This window comes from Dendrobates tinctorius, unplaced genomic scaffold (genome assembly GCF_039654945.1).
Source record: "Dendrobates tinctorius isolate UK_male_01 unplaced genomic scaffold, ASM3965494v1 ptg000035l, whole genome shotgun sequence".
NCBI classification, from domain to species: Eukaryota; Metazoa; Chordata; class Amphibia; order Anura; family Dendrobatidae; genus Dendrobates; species Dendrobates tinctorius.
The window spans coordinates 17383596-17403621 of NW_027361703.1; the positions used below are offsets into that span (position 1 = coordinate 17383596).

At 45.1% G+C, this 20026-nt stretch overlaps 1 protein-coding gene across 1 annotated transcript in view; it reads right to left on the reverse strand.

Moving 5' to 3' along the window:
- SAMTOR (S-adenosylmethionine sensor upstream of mTORC1) overlaps window positions 1–20026 on the reverse strand; it is a 92697-nt gene that overhangs the window by 19878 nt on the left and 52793 nt on the right. The window contains exon 3 of the mRNA XM_073573306.1: window positions 19226–19375. Coding sequence (XP_073429407.1) covers window positions 19226–19375 — 150 coding nt within the window. The remainder of the gene's footprint in view (window positions 1–19225; window positions 19376–20026) is intronic.

Consider the following 20026-nt stretch of genomic DNA (forward strand, 5'->3'; position numbering starts at 1 on the left):
CAATCTTACAGGATATATATATAGATATATATATAGATATATATATATATGTATACACACACATATATACACTCACTGGCCACTTTATTAGGTACACCTGTCCAACTGTGTGTTAAGACTTAATTTCTAATCAGCCAATCACATGGCGGCAACTCAGTGCATTTAGGCATGTAGACATGGTCAAGACAATCTCCTGCAGTTCAAACCGAGCATCAGTATGGGGAAGAAAGGTGATTTGAGTGCCTTTGAACGTGGCATGATTGTTGGTGCCAGAAGGGCTGGTCTGAGTATTTCAGAAACTGCTGATCTACTGGGATTTTCACGCACAACCATCTCTAGGGTTTACAGAGAATGGTCCGAAAAAGAAAAAAAATCCAGTGAGCGGCAGTTCTGTGGCCGGAAATGCCATGTTGATGCCAGAGGTCAGAGGAGAATGGGCAGACTGGTTCGAGCTGATAGAAAGGCAACAGTGACTCAAATTGCCACCCGTTACAACCAAGGTAGGCAGAAGAGCATCTCTGAACGCACAGTGCGTCGAACTTTGAGGCAGATGGGCTACAGCAGCAGAAGACCACACTGGGTACCACTCCTCTCAGCTAAGAACAGGAAACTGAGGCTACAATTTGCACAAGCTCATCGAAATTGGACAGTAGAAGATTGGAAAAACGTTGCCTGGTCTGATGAGTCTCGATTTCTGCTGCGACATTCGGATGGTAGGGTCAGAATTTGGCATAAACAACATGAAAGCATGGATCCATCCTGCCTTGTATCAACGGTTCAGGCTGGTGGTGGTGGTGTCATGGTGTGGGGAATTTTTTCTGGGCACTCTTTGGGCCCCTTGGTACCAATTGAGCATCGTTGCAACGCCACAGCCTACCTGAGTATTGTTGCTGACCATGTCCATCCCTTTATGACCACAATGTACCCAACATCTGATGGCTACTTTCAGCAGGATAATGCGCCATGTCATAAAGCTCGAATCATCTCAGATTGGTTTCTTGAACATGACAATGAGTTTACTGTACTCAAATGGCCTCCTCAGTCACCAGATCTCAATCCAATAGAGCATCTTTGGGATGTGGTGGAATGGGAGATTCGCATCAGGGATGTGCAGCCGACAAATCTGCGCCAACTGTGTGATGCCATCATGTCAATAAGGTCCAAAAACTCTGAGGAATGCTTCCAGCACCTTGTTGAATCTCTGCCACGAAGAATTGAGGCAGTTCTGAAGGCAAAAGGGGGTCCAACCCCTTACTAGCATGGTGTACCTAATAAAGTGGCCAGTGAGTGTATATATATATATATATATATATATATATATATATATATATATATATATATATATATATATATATTATATTATATATATATATATATATATATATATATATATATATATATATATATATATATATATATATATATATATATATACACACACACATACACATACACATACAGTAGATTCCTTGATAGGTCATTGATCTTTATATTGAGTCGGCAAGGAATTTTTTTCCCCCCAATGTGGAGCTTAGTCTTTGCCGCACGGGTTTCTTTTTGCCTTCCTCTGGATCAACATGTTAGACTATAGGTTGAACTAGATGGACGTAAAGTCTTCCTTCAACCTTAAATACTTTTTTACCATGTATGTTAATATTTGGTACAGAAACCTTTGTTTGCAATTGCAGAGGTCAGACATTTCCTGTAGTTCTTGACAAAGTTTGCACAAACTGCAGGAGGGATTTTTGCCCACTCAAAGATCTTCTCCAGATCTTTCAGGTTTCATGGCTGTTGCTGGCAACATGGAGTTTCACCTCCATTGAAACATTTTCTACAGGGCTGTGGAGTCGGTAAGCCAAACCAACGACTCAGAGTCCTTAATTTCCATAATGACTTTTGACTCAACAGAACAGTCCCACCACGGAGCATGTACATTAACTGCAACACAAATTCATCTCGACTAAAAGTCTAGATCAGGAATGGGGAATAGACATTTCATAACTTTCCCAATTTATGAAAAACATTTACAGCACATCCTGCACTGAACTACTGAACCCAATTATATATTTTAGGAGTCAGTCCATTTTATACTGCTTGATCTTCTATTTGGTTCAGGTCTGAAGCGGACTAGGCCGCTCCAGGACCTTGAAATGCTTCCTACGGAGCCACTCTGTAGTTGCCTTGGCTGTAAGTTTCAGATCATTGTCATGGTGGAAGACCCAGCCACGACACATCTTCAATGCTCTTACTGAGGGAAGGAGGTTGCTGGCCATAATCTTGTGATACATGACCTCATCCATCCTCCCTTCAATACGGTGCAGTCATCCTGTCCCTTTTGCAGAAAAGCACCCCCAAAGTATGAGGTTTCACCCACCATGCTTCATGGTTGGGACTGTTCTCTTGGAGTTGTACTCCTCATTTTTCTTCCTCCAAACACAGAGTGGAGTTGATTTGCAGATTGTGAGCCCTCACGGGAAAGGACCTCTCCTTCTGTAGCAGTCAGTGACTCGTTTTGTTCAAGATGGGGGCAGTATGGTGGCAGAGTGGGTAGAACTGCAGCCTTGCAGTGCTGGAGTCCCGAGTTCAAATCCCACCAAGGAGAACATCTGCAAGGAGTTTGTATCTTCTCCCCGTGTTTGCGTGGTTTCCTCCGGGTACTCCAATTTCATTCCAAAGACATACTGATAGGGAATTTAGATTGTGAGCCCCATCGTGGACAGCGATGGTAATGTCTGTAAAGCGCTGCGGAGTATGTTGGCGCTATATAAAAGTTTTATTTTGGTCTCATCTAACCACATAAGCTTCTCCCATGCTTCCTCTGGTTCATCTAGATGGTCAAACTTCATATGGGCCTGGAGATATGCTGGCGTGAGTAAGTGGACCTTGTGAGTCCTGCAGGATACCTTTTTATTAACATTTTACAAAAATCAAAATTCAGAGCAAAAAACACCCCAACATCCATGTACTGCTGTGGAGAAGACAAATATTCATTAGTCGACCTTAAGGTTGTGTGCCCATGTTGTGCTTTTTAAGCGTTTCTGCCGCATTTTTGCCGCTGCAGAAACGCTTAAAAAACGCATTCCCATGCAATCCTATGGGATTCCGCAGTTGCTGTGCCCATGCTGCGAATTTTCCCTCTGCGGAATCGCATAGCGGTAAAACCCGCAGCATGTCCATTAATTCAGTGGAATCGCGGAGATTCCACTGCCATAGGATTGCACTGAAACGCTCACTTGCCCACCATGCGTAAAGTGAGCACTTCATGTGCGGATAGTACCTAGGGTCTGGAGGAGGGGAGACTCTCCTTCATGCCCTGGGTACCATATCCCTGTAAAAAATAGAATTAAAATAAAAGATCGGGATATACTCACCCACTGTCGGCCCCCGGAAACCTCACCGCCCTCAGCGACGCTGCCAGCAACTTCCATTCCCGCGAATTACCTCCGATGACGTAGCGGATTCTCAAGACCGCTACGTTATCAGAGGTCATTCGCGCATTGCATCCCTGGGAACGGAAGTTGCTGCCAGCGCCGATGAGGACTGGGATCGCCGCTGAGGAGAGTGTGTGTGTGTGTGGCCACAAAATTTGGTACAGTCACACGTCTGGACCCCGAGAGTGTCCTAGGCTATGTTGTGAGGCGAAATTTTAACCCCGCGCGTTCCAATTCACCAAACAATTTTGCCCCCATCTACATAATGGGGAAAAAGTGTGTGTGTGTATCAAGCCCCACCCCACATTATGTCATAATGGTTGCCATGGTGATGCTGATGTCATCATAGGTTGCAAGCCCCGCCGCTCATTATGATGTCATATTGGTTGACTATGGGATGGAGGATGTGTGATGGGTATATGGGCACTCGACTATGGGATGGCGAATATGTATGATGGGTATATGGGCATGGGACTATGGGATGGAGGATATGTATGATGGGTATATGGGCATGGGACTATGGGATGGACGATATGTATGATGGGTATATGGGCACGGGACTATGGGATGCAGGATAATTATAATTTGTTATAACTATCCACAGTTAGATACTATGCCCGGGGCAGCGCCGGGCTTTTCAGCTAGTAGCATTTTAAGAACAATTGTCTTCCAGGAAGTAAAATGCAAACCATAAACCGTTAGAGGTTACACTGGAGACATCTTAGACAGGCCAGCCATATGAAAACATATACAGTGGGGAAAAAAAGTATTTAGTCAGTCAGCAATAGTGCAAGTTCCACCACTTAAAAAGATGAGAGGCGTCTGTAATTTACATCATATGTAGACCTCAACTATGGGAGACAAACGGAGAAAAAAAATCCAGAAAATCACATTGTCTGTTTTTTTTTCATTTTATTTGCATATTATGGTGGAAAATAAGTATTTGGTCAGAAACAAGCAATCAAGATTTCTGGCTCTCACAGACCTGTAACTTCTTCTTTAAGAGTCTCCTCTTTCCTCCACTCATTACCTGTAGTAATGGCACCTGTTTAAACTTGTTATCAGTATAAAAAGACACCTGTGCACACCCTCAAACAGTCTGACTCCAAACTCCACTATGGTGAAGACCAAAGAGCTGTCAAAGGACACCAGAAACAAAATTGTAGCCCTGCACCAGGCTGGGAAGACTGAATCTGCAATAGCCAACCAGCTTGGAGTGAAGAAATCAACTGTGGGAGCAATAATTAGAAAATGGAAGACATACAAGACCACTGATAATCTCCCTCGATCTGGTGCTCCACGCAAAATCCCACCCTGTGGGGTCAGAATGATCACAAGAACGGTGAGCAAAAATCCCAGAACCACGCGGGGGGACCTAGTGAATGAACTGCAGAGAGCTGGGACCAATGTAACAAGGCCTACCATAAGTAACACACTACGCCACCATGGACTCAGATCCTGCAGTGCCAGACGTGTCCCACCGCTTAAGCCTGTACATGTCCGGGCCCGTCTGAAGTTTGCTAGAGAGCATTTGGATGATCCAGAGCAGTTTTGGGAGAATGTCCTATGGTCTGATGAAACCAAACTGGAACTGTTTGGTAGAAACACAACTTGTCGTGTTTGGAGGAAAAAGAATACTGAGTTGCATCCATCAAACACCACACCTACTGTAAAGCATGGTGGTGGAAACATCATGCTTTGGGGCTGTTTCTCTGCAAAGGGGCCAGGACGACTGATCCGGGTACATGAAAGAATGAATGGGGCCATGTATCGTGAGATTTTGAGTGCAAACCTCCTTCCATCAGCAAGGGCATTGAAGATGAAACGTGGCTGGGTCTTTCAACATGACAATGATCCAAAGCACACCGCCAGGGCAACGAAGGAGTGGCTTCATAAGAAGCATTTCAAGGTCCTGGAGTGGCCTAGCCAGTCTCCAGATCTCAACCCTATAGAAAACCTTTGGAGGGAGTTGAAAGTCCGTGTTGCCAAGCGAAAAGCCAAAAACATCACTGCTCTAGAGGAGATCTGCATGGAGGAATGGGCCAACATACCAACAACAGTGTGTGGCAACCTTGTGAAGACTTACAGAAAACGTTTGACCTCTGTCATTGCCAACAAAGGATATATCACAAAGTATTGAGATGAAATTTTGTTTCTGACCAAATACTTATTTTCCACCATAATATGCAAATAAAATGAAAAAAAAAAAACAGACAATGTGATTTTCTGGATTTTTTTTTCTCAGTTTGTCTCCCATAGTTGAGGTCTACCTATGATGTAAATTACAGACGCCTCTCATCTTTTTAAGGGGTGGAACTTGCACTATTGCTGACTGACTAAATACTTTTTTGCCCCACTGTATTATGCCATTTGACTAAATATGCCTATATAGAATGCAACAATCCACTCCTTCAGAACACACATAATATCATTGACCAAGTTAAAGTCAAAGGGTAGTAGGTTATGCCCATCTAACCAAGGTGCCCAAAATTTCCTCCAATTTTTGACTGGTCTTTTTTTGGTATATGGATTTCTCAAGACGTATAGTACCATTTATAGCATGTATAATTTCTTTGATAGAAGGCAACGTTGGCGTTTTCCAGTGAGAAGCTATACTTTTCTGAGCTGCATACAGTATTCGGGAGATAGCTAGTTGGCGACTCTCCTAACAGAGATTTCTGCCATATAACCAAGAATACATACTTTAGGATCATCTGGGATCTGTCATTTAAAAAAATGTATTAATAAGCCATAGCACACCTCCCCAAGGGTTTCAAAACGAGGACAATTTCACATGAATTAAGTCTGCCTTTGGAATTTCTTTCTCCATTTCATCCCATATATCATTTATAGGGCCAATATCTTTTTGCCCTTCTCTTTTGCAGAACAAGACCCTTGTTTGACTCTAGCTTCCAGGAGATATTTATAGTCTAATGATAACTCCTTTAGTACCTCCTCCATTCACCACCATGTCTAGGAGTGGAGCATTTGCTATTGGGATCAATGGGTGGGATCTGGACTGCACCAAAAACATGAATGTCTTAATTGTAAAATATTGAAAAAAAAACAAAAAAAAAAACACCCTACTATTCGGCAGGCCAAATTCCTGTTTAAGAATTTCAAAATATTTAAAATGGCCTGCATAAAGCTGAGAGATTCTATTCACACCTACATTTTCCCATAATTCAAATCCATTTAGCATAGTCAAATCAGGGTATCCCAAGTTTCTCCACGTTAGAGCATAGTCAGTCACCCCATCTTAGGAACACTGACTTTGTTCCAAATTTTGTCAATACAAATCATTATTTCAGGGGTAGGGTTCATGGTTGATATGAATCTTACAGAGTCAAGCATTTAGGTAAGATTATTACTATTTAAACACATATCTCAGTATCTGCATGTAAGAGGAGCGGGAGGGAGCCATCTTCCCCATTCAATCAAGTGCTGTAATTGTGCGGATATACAAGAAATATTTAGGAATAGCCAAGTCTCCCCCAGCTTTAAGTTTATACAGCGTTTTTAACGTAATCCTCGAAATTCTTTTTTCTAAATTAAATTGCAAAATATACTATTATTCATTTTATGAAATATGCACAGGAGAAACCAGACTGGTGCATTATGCAGCACTTCTAAAGCTTGTGGAATCAGAACCTTTTTAATTGGCCCTTCTCAGGTTAGGTTCACATGGCGTTAATGCAGTCCGTTCAACGCATAGTGTTGATGGACTGCATTAACGCTACTGTCATATTGTGTTCACGCTAGCGGTGACGGACCCCCGAACGCTGCAGCCCGTGTCCGAGGGTCCGTCACAGAATGACGGCACATCGCGAAAGCATGCAGATTATGGCATGCGTTAACGATGCGCTACATAATGGTGGTCTACGGCTGCGCTAAGGCTAGTTTCACATTAGCGTTTACGGCCGCAGCGTCGGGCTGCGCATGGCCGCCGCTAAGCCCCGCCTCCGCCGGTAGTTCCACCTACGGGCGCATAACGCTGCATGCGTCATGTGTCCCCTATCTTTAGCACTGGGGACGCAGGCCGAGCGCAGGTATGCGTTTGGCGGCGCGCCGAGCGCACCAAATTGCTACAGGTTGCGTTTGGTGCTGGTCGGCGCACCGTCAAAAGGAAGCATCCGCCGCCAAACGCATACCTGCGCTCGGCCTGCGTCCCCAGCGGAAAAGATAGGGGACGCAGGACGCATGCAGCGTCATGCGCCTGTAGGCGGAGCTACCGGCGGAGGCGCGGCAGGGGCGGGGCTTAGCTGCGGCCGTAAACGCTAATGTGAAACTAGCCTAACGCATCCGTTACATAGCGTTAGTGCCGCTATGTAATGGATGCAGTCAGCACATTGTGAACCCAGCCTAATTGGAAAAATTGGCAACTTGCACCAGGAAGGCTTTTTTGGTGGAATCGGTTAAGCATATTTAACATTTCAAAATCTCTTATTCTATCCTCAAATTTGAGTTCCAAGATATTTGAACGACGACACCACTTTCAACTGGTCAGCCAAAATCATTGACTTCAGGAGGAGTGAGGCCTATAGTCATAAGAGTGGATTTGTCACAATTTAAAGAGGCCTGAAAGGGATGTAAACTGGTAAATTACGGACTTTGCCACATTGCCATCGGACAAACGTGGTTTTAAGTATAGACGGCGAATGTTCACTGCCGTAGACTTGATTGGCATGAATCCTGTTTCACCTGGATGAATAAATGAAGTGATGACTGGTGAGACGATTAGCAAGGACTTTCGCTAGTATTTTGACATCAGTTGTTAATAAGGAGATCGGTCGATAGGATTCTGGGAGATGGGGATTTTTATCCTGTTTTGGGATTCCAACAATAGAGAGTAGTATTTATTTTATTTTTTTTCTCATTTATATAGCACCATTAATTCCACAGCGCTTTACAGACATTATTGGCTCACAATCTAATTCCCTATCTGTATGTCTTTGGAGTGTGGGAGGAAACCGGAGAACCCGGAGGAAACCCATGCAAACACGGGGAAACATACAAACTCCTTGCAGGTGTGGTCCTTGGTGGGATTTGAACCCAGGACCCCAGCTTTGCAAGGCTGCAGTGCTAACCACTGAGCCACCATGCCACCCACAGTAGTCTCCTCTTGTCTAGTGCAGAGCTAAAAACGATTAGTAATTGAGGTAACAAGAGGTCACTATAATGTTTAAATATTTCCGCTGGCAGACCATCAATTCAAGGGGTTTATTAGCCATTGAGCCAAGGGCCAAATCCCGCTCTAAGGGGGCATCTAGCAGCTTAATACTTCCATTTGTCAATTTAAGTAGTCTTCAGGGAGTCAAAAAAAGCATTAAGATCCTCATCAGAGGGTGAGGCTTTAGATTCATAGTGAAACAAAAAAAAAAAAAAAATCATGAAAAGTGTTCAGAACATCTGACGGAGTCTGTACTAATGTAACATCTTTTCTCTCCATCTCTTTAATAAAACGTTGAGCTTTCACTATAACCACCAAGAGATGTCTTGCCCTCTCCGCACTGAAGTATTTTTACTTATCAAAACATTTTTTATTATTCGCTTTTGTGAACATATGTTGTGTTAGTTGGTGGCCTGCCTCCTTAAGTAGTCCTTGATGTATGTCAGAGGGATTAGCTATGTAACGCTCCTTTGCCCTATGTACATCAGACCGCTATGTCTGTTCAAATGATTTGTCATTTTTAATTTGTTTACTTCCTTAATTAGAAGACATCTCAAAAAGGCTTTCATTGCATCCCAAAATTTCAACTGAGGCCGATCCATTGTTTATAACAAAGAATTCTTTTAGCAAGTCAGGGATTTTAGATGACTGGGTAAAATATGTAACCAATACGGGTTGAATGTCCAGGGCAGGGTACTGTTGCGTCCAAATTTAAAAAAAAAAAAAAAAAAAAAAAAAAAAGAAGCCCCCTACTTGGGGCCCAAAGTGAAATGGGATCAATTATCATTCTACTCCTCGGGCAGCAATATCTACAATCGTTTTGCTACCTAGCCCCAAACCAGCCCGCTCCCCCCAATATCCAAACTTCCCAACCAAAACAGTGTTTAGGGGCAGCGGGGTCTCTACCAAATATCCCCTGACTTAGAGAAGCCAAGACCAATGTCATTGCCTGTATTGTAAAATAGAGGGGGGTTTAAATGCATCAAGTAATAAACAGTCTGCAAAATATCCCAACATCTCAGAGTGCGAAAAATGAGAGTGACAAATACAAGGAAAAAAAAAAAACAAAAAAAAACACAGACTGTGCGCGTGCGTGCAAGGGAACACTTAGGGTACGTGCACACGCTGCGGAATGCTCTGCGGATTTGGCCGCGCGGATTTTGTAAGATCCGCAGGTAAATCTGCAGGTCAAAAGACCTGCGGTTTTACCTGCGGATTTCTCTGCGGTTTTACCCAGCGGTTTATCATCTCTGCAAAGGAGGAGATGGCAAACCGCAGCGGAATCCGCAGAAAGAATTGACATGTCAATTCTTTCTGCGGTTTAGAAACCGGAGCAAATCCGCGCAAAAAAAATCTGCACCGTCTGCACTGCGGATTTTGATATCCATAGGATATTATGGTAGTGTACACCGCAGCAGAAACTGCTGCGGATCCGCAGCGACCGGATCCGCAGCAAAGTCCGCAGAGTGCACACACCCTTAGGCATAGATATTTCTCTCTATCCGAGAAGCACGAGAAGAGAGCATCATATTAAAACCGCAATAATCAGCAGCCACCAACAGGCCCACTGATTAAATGACACGTTGCTAACTAATAACCAGAACCTATGGAGAGGCCATACAGCCCATGTTAACCTGTCCCAGATAAATGAAACAATCTCCTGAGGCACTTAACACCCTCTCATTCTGCTCCAGCCAAGTTAGTTCTTCCTTAGGTGGGTCGGAGACATGAGCAGTGTTCATGGCAGCCATCCATAGTCTTGCAGGATATAGCATAGAATAGGACAAATCTGGAAAAGTCTACATTAGTATCCATAACATTTTCTTTTGTACTTCCATGGAGAAGTCTGGAAATGAGACCTTGTATCCATCCACAGACAGATCAGGAATGTCTCTTGCCTTGCGCAGTATGGCGTCTCGGTCTCTAAAGTGCAAGATTTTCATAAGAAACTGTGCGTAGCTGGCTGCCTGGAGAAAGTGGTCTGATTGGAACCCAATGGGCCAGTTTAACTGCAAAGAACGGAGTTAGAGTGTCCATGCCAAACTTATTCAGCACTCGGTTCTCGAAAAATTCTCTGGGCCTTGTAAACTTCACTTTCCTCAGGTACACCCACTATCTGGACATTATTCCTGCACAGCCGGTTCTCCAGGTCGTCCTGTTTAGCTTTAATTGCGTCCAGAGCTCTACAAGGCTGCTGCACATACCTCATCACGGGCCACAACACATCTTCCATTTCACTCAGTCTCTCTTCCTTATCAGTAGTTCTGTCAGCTAATTTTCTTAGGTCCTGTCTAACAATGGTCACTTCTTCCTTAGTACGCCAACTTGTACTGTGATATTGACCAGGGATTTGTTGTATTGAGAGATAGCTACAATCCCTGCTTGCTGTCATCTGCTGCAACATTTCCTTTAATGGTATATAACCGTGCCTGCTGAATGTTTTCTAAATTCATTTGTTGCATTGTACTCCATACTTACTGCTGTATATCCATATCAGGGCCAGTAGAGATGTTATCAGGTGCAAGGTATTACCAGCATATGGATGTAGGCCCTGTGCCTTTGATTGTTTAACCTCCCCTGGTGTGCTAGCCAAATGCTAATTTATCCCAAATTAGTTCCCAGACCTGATCCTCTACTCAGTCCTATATATTTAGTAGCATCCTAAGTGGTGCACGCGTGTGGGGTCTGGCACGCACACTTCTGCAGCATAAGTATTTTGAAGCTGCAGTTATTTCAACGGCAGGAGTCAGGACCCCAAACTATGTACCTGTCTCTTTTGGGTATGTCTGCCGAGTAAGCACTTATTACTTGGATCTAGCTTTTCTATTAACCCTCTTACTCCTTCACCATGTTTAAATATGCCCTCACAATGTTTGCGCCATTAATCCTCACTCTCCTTCGCTATCCCCAAACCCCAGCTCCCTCTAACCAAATAATCGTTACCCCTTCCCTCTTTTCTCCCCACCTGACCTCCTCTGCTGACCTGCTCCTCAACCTCAAATTTGTCCTAATGAATCATAAAACAAGCCGCCCACCCTCCTTCTCCCATCTGCTCTCCCTTTCTCTGCTTCTCCTCACTGCTGGCTACATATCTCCCAATCCTTGACCCCCACAGCTCATACCCCCCGCCCCCCCCCATTTCTACCCCTTCCTACCGCTCCCCATCTAATAAGAACTACCTCAATCTTTCCAACGTAAAACCCCTGCCATTGACACCCACCCCGCTGTTCCCTCTCTTTGGAGCACTTGAGAGTGCCCGCTCCATCTGCAAAAAGCTTCGTGTGATTCATGACCTCTTTCTCTCTCACAAACTTGCCTTCCTCTGCCTCACAGAAACCTGGCTGACACCACCTCCCCTGCTGCGCTGTTACGGCAGCATCCACTTCACCCACACTCCTCGCCCTGGCAACAGACACGGTGGAGGAGTGAGTCTTCTTTCTTCCAACTGCACCTTCAACCCAATCCTACCTCTTCCCTCCCTAATCCTCCCCTCTTTTGAAGTCCACTCTGTCCGCATATACTCTCCCTCCAACCTCCAAGTGGCCATCATATACCGACCTCCAGGCCCGACCACTGCTTTCATTGACCAATTCTCTACATGGCTTCTTCACTTTCTTTCAACTGACATCCCCACTATCATCATGGGTGACTTCAACATCCCCACTAATACCTTTCAGCAGCCTCCAAACTCCTGTCCCTTACTTCATCCTTTGGACTTACTCAGTGGTCATACTCAGCCACCCACACAGATGGACATAAATTAGACCTGGTCTTCACCCGCCTCTGCTCTCTTTCTAACTTCGCCACCTCCCCTCTCCCTCTATCCGACCACCATCTACTCACTTTCTCCATCCCTGTCCTCTCCTGTCACCCATGACCAGCAACATGCGCACAGAAACCTTGCACACCTAGGATACCCATACCCTCTGACTATTCTACCACTGGCATCCATATCCTCACTGCACGACAGACCGTGCCACTGCTTTCTACAATCTCACTCTCGCATCAGCTATTGACACGGTCGCCCCTCTCATTCAAGGTAGAATGCGACGTACCAACAGGCACCCCTGGCACAATAACACCACTAAAAAGCTCCAGCAAGAGTCCAGGATTGCAGAGCGTCGTTATAAGAAAAATTCGCAAGATGACTCCACTGCATTCAAATAGGCAACACACGCATTCAAATCTGCCCTCCCCTCTGCTAAACAGGCCTACTTCACAACCCTTGTATCTTCCAACCCCAAACAGTTATTCAAAACTTTTAACTCCCTCCTCCGCCCACCACTGTCCCCTCCAACCTCCCTCATCTCTGCTGAGGACTTTGCCACACATTTCAAAAATAAGATTGACCAAACAAGGAAAGTGTTCATTGTTCAACCACCAAAACTCCTTTGTATACCAGACCAATGCCGAAACCACATAACCTCCCTCTTAAACATCACTGAAGGTGAGCTTAATTGTCTTGTCTCCTCTCCAAATCGCACCTCACAACCTGTGCACTCTACTCCATCCCACCTCCTCCCCAACCTCACCACCACACTTATCCCATCCCTAACCCACCTCTTCAATGACTAACTTCCGGTATCTTCCCTTCTGCTTTCAAACATGCCACAATCACACCTATCCTTAAAAAGCCAACCCTCGACCCAACCGCTATGTCCAGCTATCGCCCAATATCGCTACTCCCATTCGCTTCCAAACTCCTGGAGCTGCACGTCCACGCTGACCTTTCCTCCCACCTCTCATCTAACTTGCTCTTTGACAATCTACAATCTGGTTTCCGCCCCCACCACTCCACTGAGACAGCCCTGACCAAAATTACTAACGACCCACTTACAGACAAAGCAAACGGAAAATACTCTATACTCCTGCTTCTAGACCTGTCCTCTGCTTTTGACACAGTTGACCACTGCCTCCTACTACAGATCCCCTCCTCCTTTGGCATCAAAGACCTCGCCCTATCCTGGATCTCCTCATACCTTTCCAACCACATATTCAGCATCTCCCACACTACCGCCTCATCCCACCCTCTCTGTTGGGAGTCCCCCAAGGCTCCGTTCTAGGACCCCTACTCTTCTCAATCTATACACTTGGCCTGGGGCAACTCAAAGTCCAACGGATTCCAGTGCCACCTTTATGCTGATGACACTCAGATCTACCTCTCTGGCCCAGACGTCACCTCTCTGCTGTCCAGAATCCCGGAGTGTCTATCAGCCATATCCTCCTCCTCTCGCTTCCTCAAGCTCAATGTGGACAAATCTGAACTCATCATCTTTCCTCCATCTCACAGATCTTCCTTACCTGACCTATCACAATTAATGACATCACGCTTTCCCCCATACTGGAAGTCCGCTGCCTCGGAGTAACCTTTGACTCTGCCCTGTCCTTCAAACCGCACATCCAAGCTCTTTCCACCTCCTGTCGCCTCCAGCTCAAAAATATTTCCATAATCCGTCCTTTCCTCAACCCTCATTCTACTAAAATGCTTGTGCATGCCCTCATCATCTTCCGCCTCAACTACTGCAACAACCTTTTCTGTGGCATCCCTGCTAATACCCTCGCACCTCTCCAGTCCATCCTTAATTCTGCTGCCCGACTAATTCATCTCTCTCCTTGCTACTCCTCCGCTTCTCCCCTCTGCAAATCTCTTCACTGGCTCTCATTCCTTCAGCGTATCCAGTTCAAATTACTAATACTGACCTACAAGGTCATCTATAACCTGTCTCCCCCATGTGTCTCTGAACTAATCTCCCGATACCTTCTCTCACGTAAACTCTGGTCCTCCCAAGACCTCCTTCTCTCCTCCACACTTACTCACTCCTCACCCAACCGCCTCCAAGACTTCTCCCGAATATCCCCCATCCTCTGGAATTCTTTGCCCCTACACGTCCAACTATCAACCACATTCTGATCTTTCTGATCGGAATCTGAAAACCCACCTCTTCAAGAAAGCTTACAGCCTGCAATGACCCCGCAACCTCCTCACCACTACCGGAGATATCACCACTACCGGAGATATCGCCTCAACCAATACCGAAACTGCTGCAACCCACCAACCTACTGTCTCCTTCCCCACCATCCTATAGAATGTAAGCCCCAAAGGGAAGGTTCCTCTCCCCTCTGTATCAGTCTGTCATTGTTAGATTGTTTACTGTAAGTGATAATAATAATAATAATAATAATCTTTATTTATATAGCGCCAACATATTCCGCAGCGCTTTACAGTTTAACAGTTTCAAAACACAAGTCATAAGTAACAACGCTAACAATACAATAATTAAAGCAAAATAAGACGAAATAAGACGACCCTGCTCGTGAGAGCTTACAATCTACAATGAGGTGAGGGAGATACAAAGTACAGGTGTGTATTTACAATGGTGTATTTACAATGAAGGTCCAGCCATCTTGCGGGAGTGAAGGATGGATGGAGATAGTGAATGGGCTACACACGCACACTTATCTCTCCGCCTCTGCTTGGCGCTCACGTTCGGCTCGGGCCTCCTGCCGATATTGCTGGATCAGCCTCACCCGTCCATCACTGTGTTCGGCGGGGAGTTCGTCCAAGGCCATTTGCAGATAGGGGTCCACCCCGTTCTGGTTGAATGTGGGGCCAGCGCTCATGAGTGGAGCCTCTGCTGCAGCCCCATTGTTACTCGAGCCCGCTTCTGCGTTCGCTGGGCTCTGGTCGTTTTCCCGTTGCACCAGAGCCGCGATCATTTGGGCTTTGTTTTTGTTCGTGGTGTCGATCCGCCACACCCCGCAGAGGGCAATAACAGATGCCTTGTTATGCTGCTTATACCACTCTGCTCCCATCGTAGCCATGGTTGCCAAATAAAAGACAGAAAAGAAAAACGGAGAAAAACGGAGGGAATACTTGCAAGTACACACTAATGTCTCAGGACTAATAACCACTGAGTCTGTTCTCCAAAACCTATGATGCAGGATTCTCGCAGGAACCGTGCAGGTTTTTAGTGAGAGGAATGATTGCTCAAACCAAATCACTAATGCTCTAGGATTATCCCACCGCTCTGCCACCAATATGTGACGAACAGCACGAACCGCCGTTCGCCACTTACGGGATACCTGTAATTTGTATGTAACTCCTTCTCATGTACAGCACCATGGAATCAATGGTGCTATATAAATAAATAATAAGCCTTCATCACATGTAAGAGTGGGTTCTGCAGGCTGAGAAGTCTCCTACACAGTTTCTCCTGGAGAGGAGACATGGGCCTGCAGGGTTGCATCATGCCTGTTATCTGAGACTTTAGCAGCATTATGTGAGGAGTGTGTCATACCCCTCTGTGCAAGCTGCCTCCTTCCCCAGGCTTCCACCATCCTCTGCAGATTTACAGCCAGCAAATCTAATCTGGCTGCAGTTTGTCTTTGATGTTCAGCTGCACTTTGCTGAGACAATGGCCGGCAGATGAGCCATCTTGATTTTCCGGCTTGATGCCTTTAGTGACCTTTCCTCTCCTCATTCTCAGGTTTCCTCACTGAGGAATGTCTCCAGACCCTCTATTTGGTCTCAGAGAATGCTGGCAATAAAGATAGAAGCTGACTGGCAAGTTTGTCTTAGCCATAGGGGATCTAATCAGGATAAGAGACTGAGCTCTCAGGAACACGTCCACTCACATTGCGTGCCGGCCACGCCCAGCAAGATTTTAATCCATGATGGCGTAGGGTGTTACTAATGGTAATGGTTGAGACTGTGGTCCCGGCTCTCTTCAGGTTATTGACCAGGTCTTCCCATGTAGTCCTGGGTTGGTTCCTGACCTCTGTCAGAATCATCCTTACCCCTTGAGGCGACATCTGGCATGGAGCCCCACACAGAGGACGTTTGACAGTCATCTTGTGTTTCTTTCATTTTTTAATAATTGTGCCAACAGTTGTTGTCTTCTCACCAAGCTGCTTGCCCATTGTCCTGTAGCCCCATCCCAGCCTTGTGCAAGTCTACAATTTTGTCCCTGGTGTCCTTAGACAGCTCTTTGGTCTTGGCCATGGTGGAAAGGTTGGAAAGTGATTGATTAAGTGCATGGATAGGTGTATTTTATACAGATAAGTTCATACAGGGGCAATTAATACAGCTAATGAGTGCAGAGTAGGAGGGCTTCTTAAAGAAAAACTAACTGGTCTGTGAGAGCCAGAGTTCTTGCTGGATGGAAGGTGATCAAATACTTATTCTATGCAATAAAATGCAATTTAATTAAAAATCATACAATGTGATCTTCTGTTTTTTATTTTTAGTTTCTGACTCTCACAGTTGAAATGTACCTACGATAAAAATTAGACCTCTCCATTCTTTGTAGGTAGGAAAACTTGCAAAATCAGCAGTGTATCTAATAATTTTCCCCACTGTATACATATATACACACACACACACACATACTTCATTAATGCACTGCATTGTAAACTGCTCATCTATCAAGCCCAGCTAAAGGTTGGACTTTATAGGAATACCATAGCAGACAAGGGAGCTTTAGGTGTCCCTTCGTTGCCATGTTTTAGACCCTTTAAATGCCACCATATTAACAGATAGATTTAAGAGGGTAAACTGATGCAAATTGGAGCTACCGTATTTTTCGCTTTGTAAGACGCACTTTTTTTCCCCAAAATTTGGGGGGAAAATAGGGGTGCGTCTTACAATGCAAATGTACCTTTTATTGTGCCACCGCGCTGGGTCCCCCGGGTGCTGCCGCCGCCGGGCTCTGTCCTGTGCTGCGTCGGGAGCTCTGCCGTTCCTTCCATGCCTGTGCGGTGGATTGCTTCCTGGAAAATGGCCGCCGCGCAAGCGCAGATGGAGATCTCGGCATTGAAATCTCGGGAGATGAGATTTCAGCCCTGAAGTCTCATCTCCCGAGATTACAGTGCAGAGACCTCCATCTGCGCTTGCGCGGCGGCCATTTTCCAGGAAGCAATCCACCGCACAGGCATGGATGGAATGGCAGAGCCCGGCGGCAGGCACCGGGGGGACCCAGCACGGTGGCAGCAGCACCAGGTACAGAGTGGGCGACAGCACCCCGGGGACAGAGTGGGCGACAGCACCCCGGGGACAGAGTGGGCGACAGCACCCCGGGGACAGAGCGGTAAGCAATAAGACGCCTGGATTATAAGAAGCACCACCATTTTATTAAAAAAAACGTTTTTTCCTATTTTTCTCCTCAAAATTTGGGGTGCGTCTTATAAAGCGAAAAATACGGTAGGTCTTATCAAATCAGTAACTGTCAGGTGCTGGATATGTACAGAGCAAGCTCCATACAGAAGGGGTTATCGCTAAGAGGTAAAACCATTTACCACTATGTCCGTTAACTGTGAAATGTGCCCCTCTACAATGTAATACCCTAAAAATTTCAGACACGTTATTTTGCTTATATTAGAAACTAGCTGAAGAGCCCGATGCTGCCCAGGCATAGTAACTAACTACAGTTAGTTCTAACAAATTATAATAAATATCTATCTCTCTGAGTGTAGAGCCCCGCCCACTCCTCAAAGCCACATTCACTATAATATCCCACATCATCTCGTCAGCCAGAGCTACCGGACTACTACCCCTAATATCCCACATCATCCCGTCACAGCCGCCGGACTACTCCCCCTAATATCCCACATCATCCCATCAGCTGAGCCACTGGACTACTACCCCTAATATCCCACATCATCCCATCAGTCTGGGGTCAGAACCAGAGCACTGAGTGGAACGGTCCTAACTTCCATATCGGGGATCCCTTTAAGAGAGGCCTGGGGTCAGTACCAAAGCACAGAGTGGATTTGCCCTCACTTCCATACCGGGGATCCTTTTAAGAGGGGCCTTGGATCAGAACCAGAGCGCTGAGTGGATTTGCCCTAACTTCCATCCCAGGGATCCCTTTAAGAGAGCCTGGGATCAGAACCAGAGCGCTGAGTGGATTTGCCCTTACTTGCATACCAATGATCCCTTTAATAGAACTCTGAGGTCAGAATCAGAGCGCTGAGGGATTTGCCCTAACTTCAGTATAGGAGATCCCTTTAAGAGAACCTGGGGTCAGTACCAGAGCATTTGAAGGCAATTGCCCTGACTTGCATACTGAAGATCCCTTTAAGAGAGGCCTGGGGTCTCTCTCTCTCTCCCCTTTTCCCGAGTTCTGTTCCTTAAAATTTCATACACTGGCTGCTGCGACAGATCCGTCCAAAAATCAGATACGGGCGCATCAGTTTTTTGCAAATCTGCAACGGATCCGTTTTTTCACACTTTGACGTTTTGGTATGGAGGATGTGTGATGGGTATATAGGCACGGGAGGGGGGGGGATTCATTTCTGTCATGTGCTTGCTGCTCCTTTATTGGGGGCAGACAATGGCTGGCAGCTTATGTTCCTAGGGATGCTAGATTTCTCCCACCCGGTCAGTGTCTGCTGAGGTGTTGTCAAGTGGGAAAACTTGCTCATAGCAACCAATCACAGCTCAGCTTCTTTTGAACAGCTCTGGTGAAATGAAAGATGCTTCGGGATTGGTTGTTGATACACACATACATACATACAGAGATATGATATATATATATATATATATATATATATATATATATATATATATATATATATATATATATATATATACACATATACACTCTCCGCACAAAGATATACATACTTTTGATTTGATGTGGTGGCATTTGAATCAAGGTCCGGTAGAAGTGAACCATTAGAGCTAGGAGGCTGGGGATTACTTAAGGCGGCTCTCCTTGCATCTTTTTCAATTGCTTTTCTTTTGCCTCCATTGTAGAAATATTCTTGACAAACACTGAAAAATATAATATTTAATTTGTTAAAGTAATTGATTAAAATGAAACAAAAAAGGTACAAAATATCAAAGTTTTATAATAATTGGGAAAAATTTAGGAGACATTTACAATGCAAACACAACGTGTAGTTTTAGGCCCATAAAGTAAAAAGCTCCAGAAGCTGTTAGAATGACTCATACAGTATGACTTTCTGAAGATTTTAGGCATTAGGAAGAATAAAGAACCTGAAGAGCGATCAGACAGTAGTTTATCTACAGCCAGACGTGGGGTCATTTTCGGTCATGGTTAACTTTGGGAAAGGTGATTCACATAACACAACCTCATTTTAGTTTTACATAGGCGTCTGCTGCCAACCAGTCCAAGCAGTGGCTAAAACCTATCACCAAGGACCAGCTTTGTCTTTAAAAGGGCAACTGCATTTTCAAGTAATACATACAGTCGTGTGTTCATGAGGAATAACACCATTACATGTATAGTTTCCTGCATTTCCCCAGCTTTCCCCTTTGCAGGCTCTATCTGTAATTTGAAATACATTCTGAGGTGGTGGGAGGATCTCTCCCATACACAATACAGAAATTCCTGCAAGTCATCTTTTTTTAGCAGCAGAGGTATGGAGGAAGTTATACTGCAATATTGAGCTGTGTGGATGT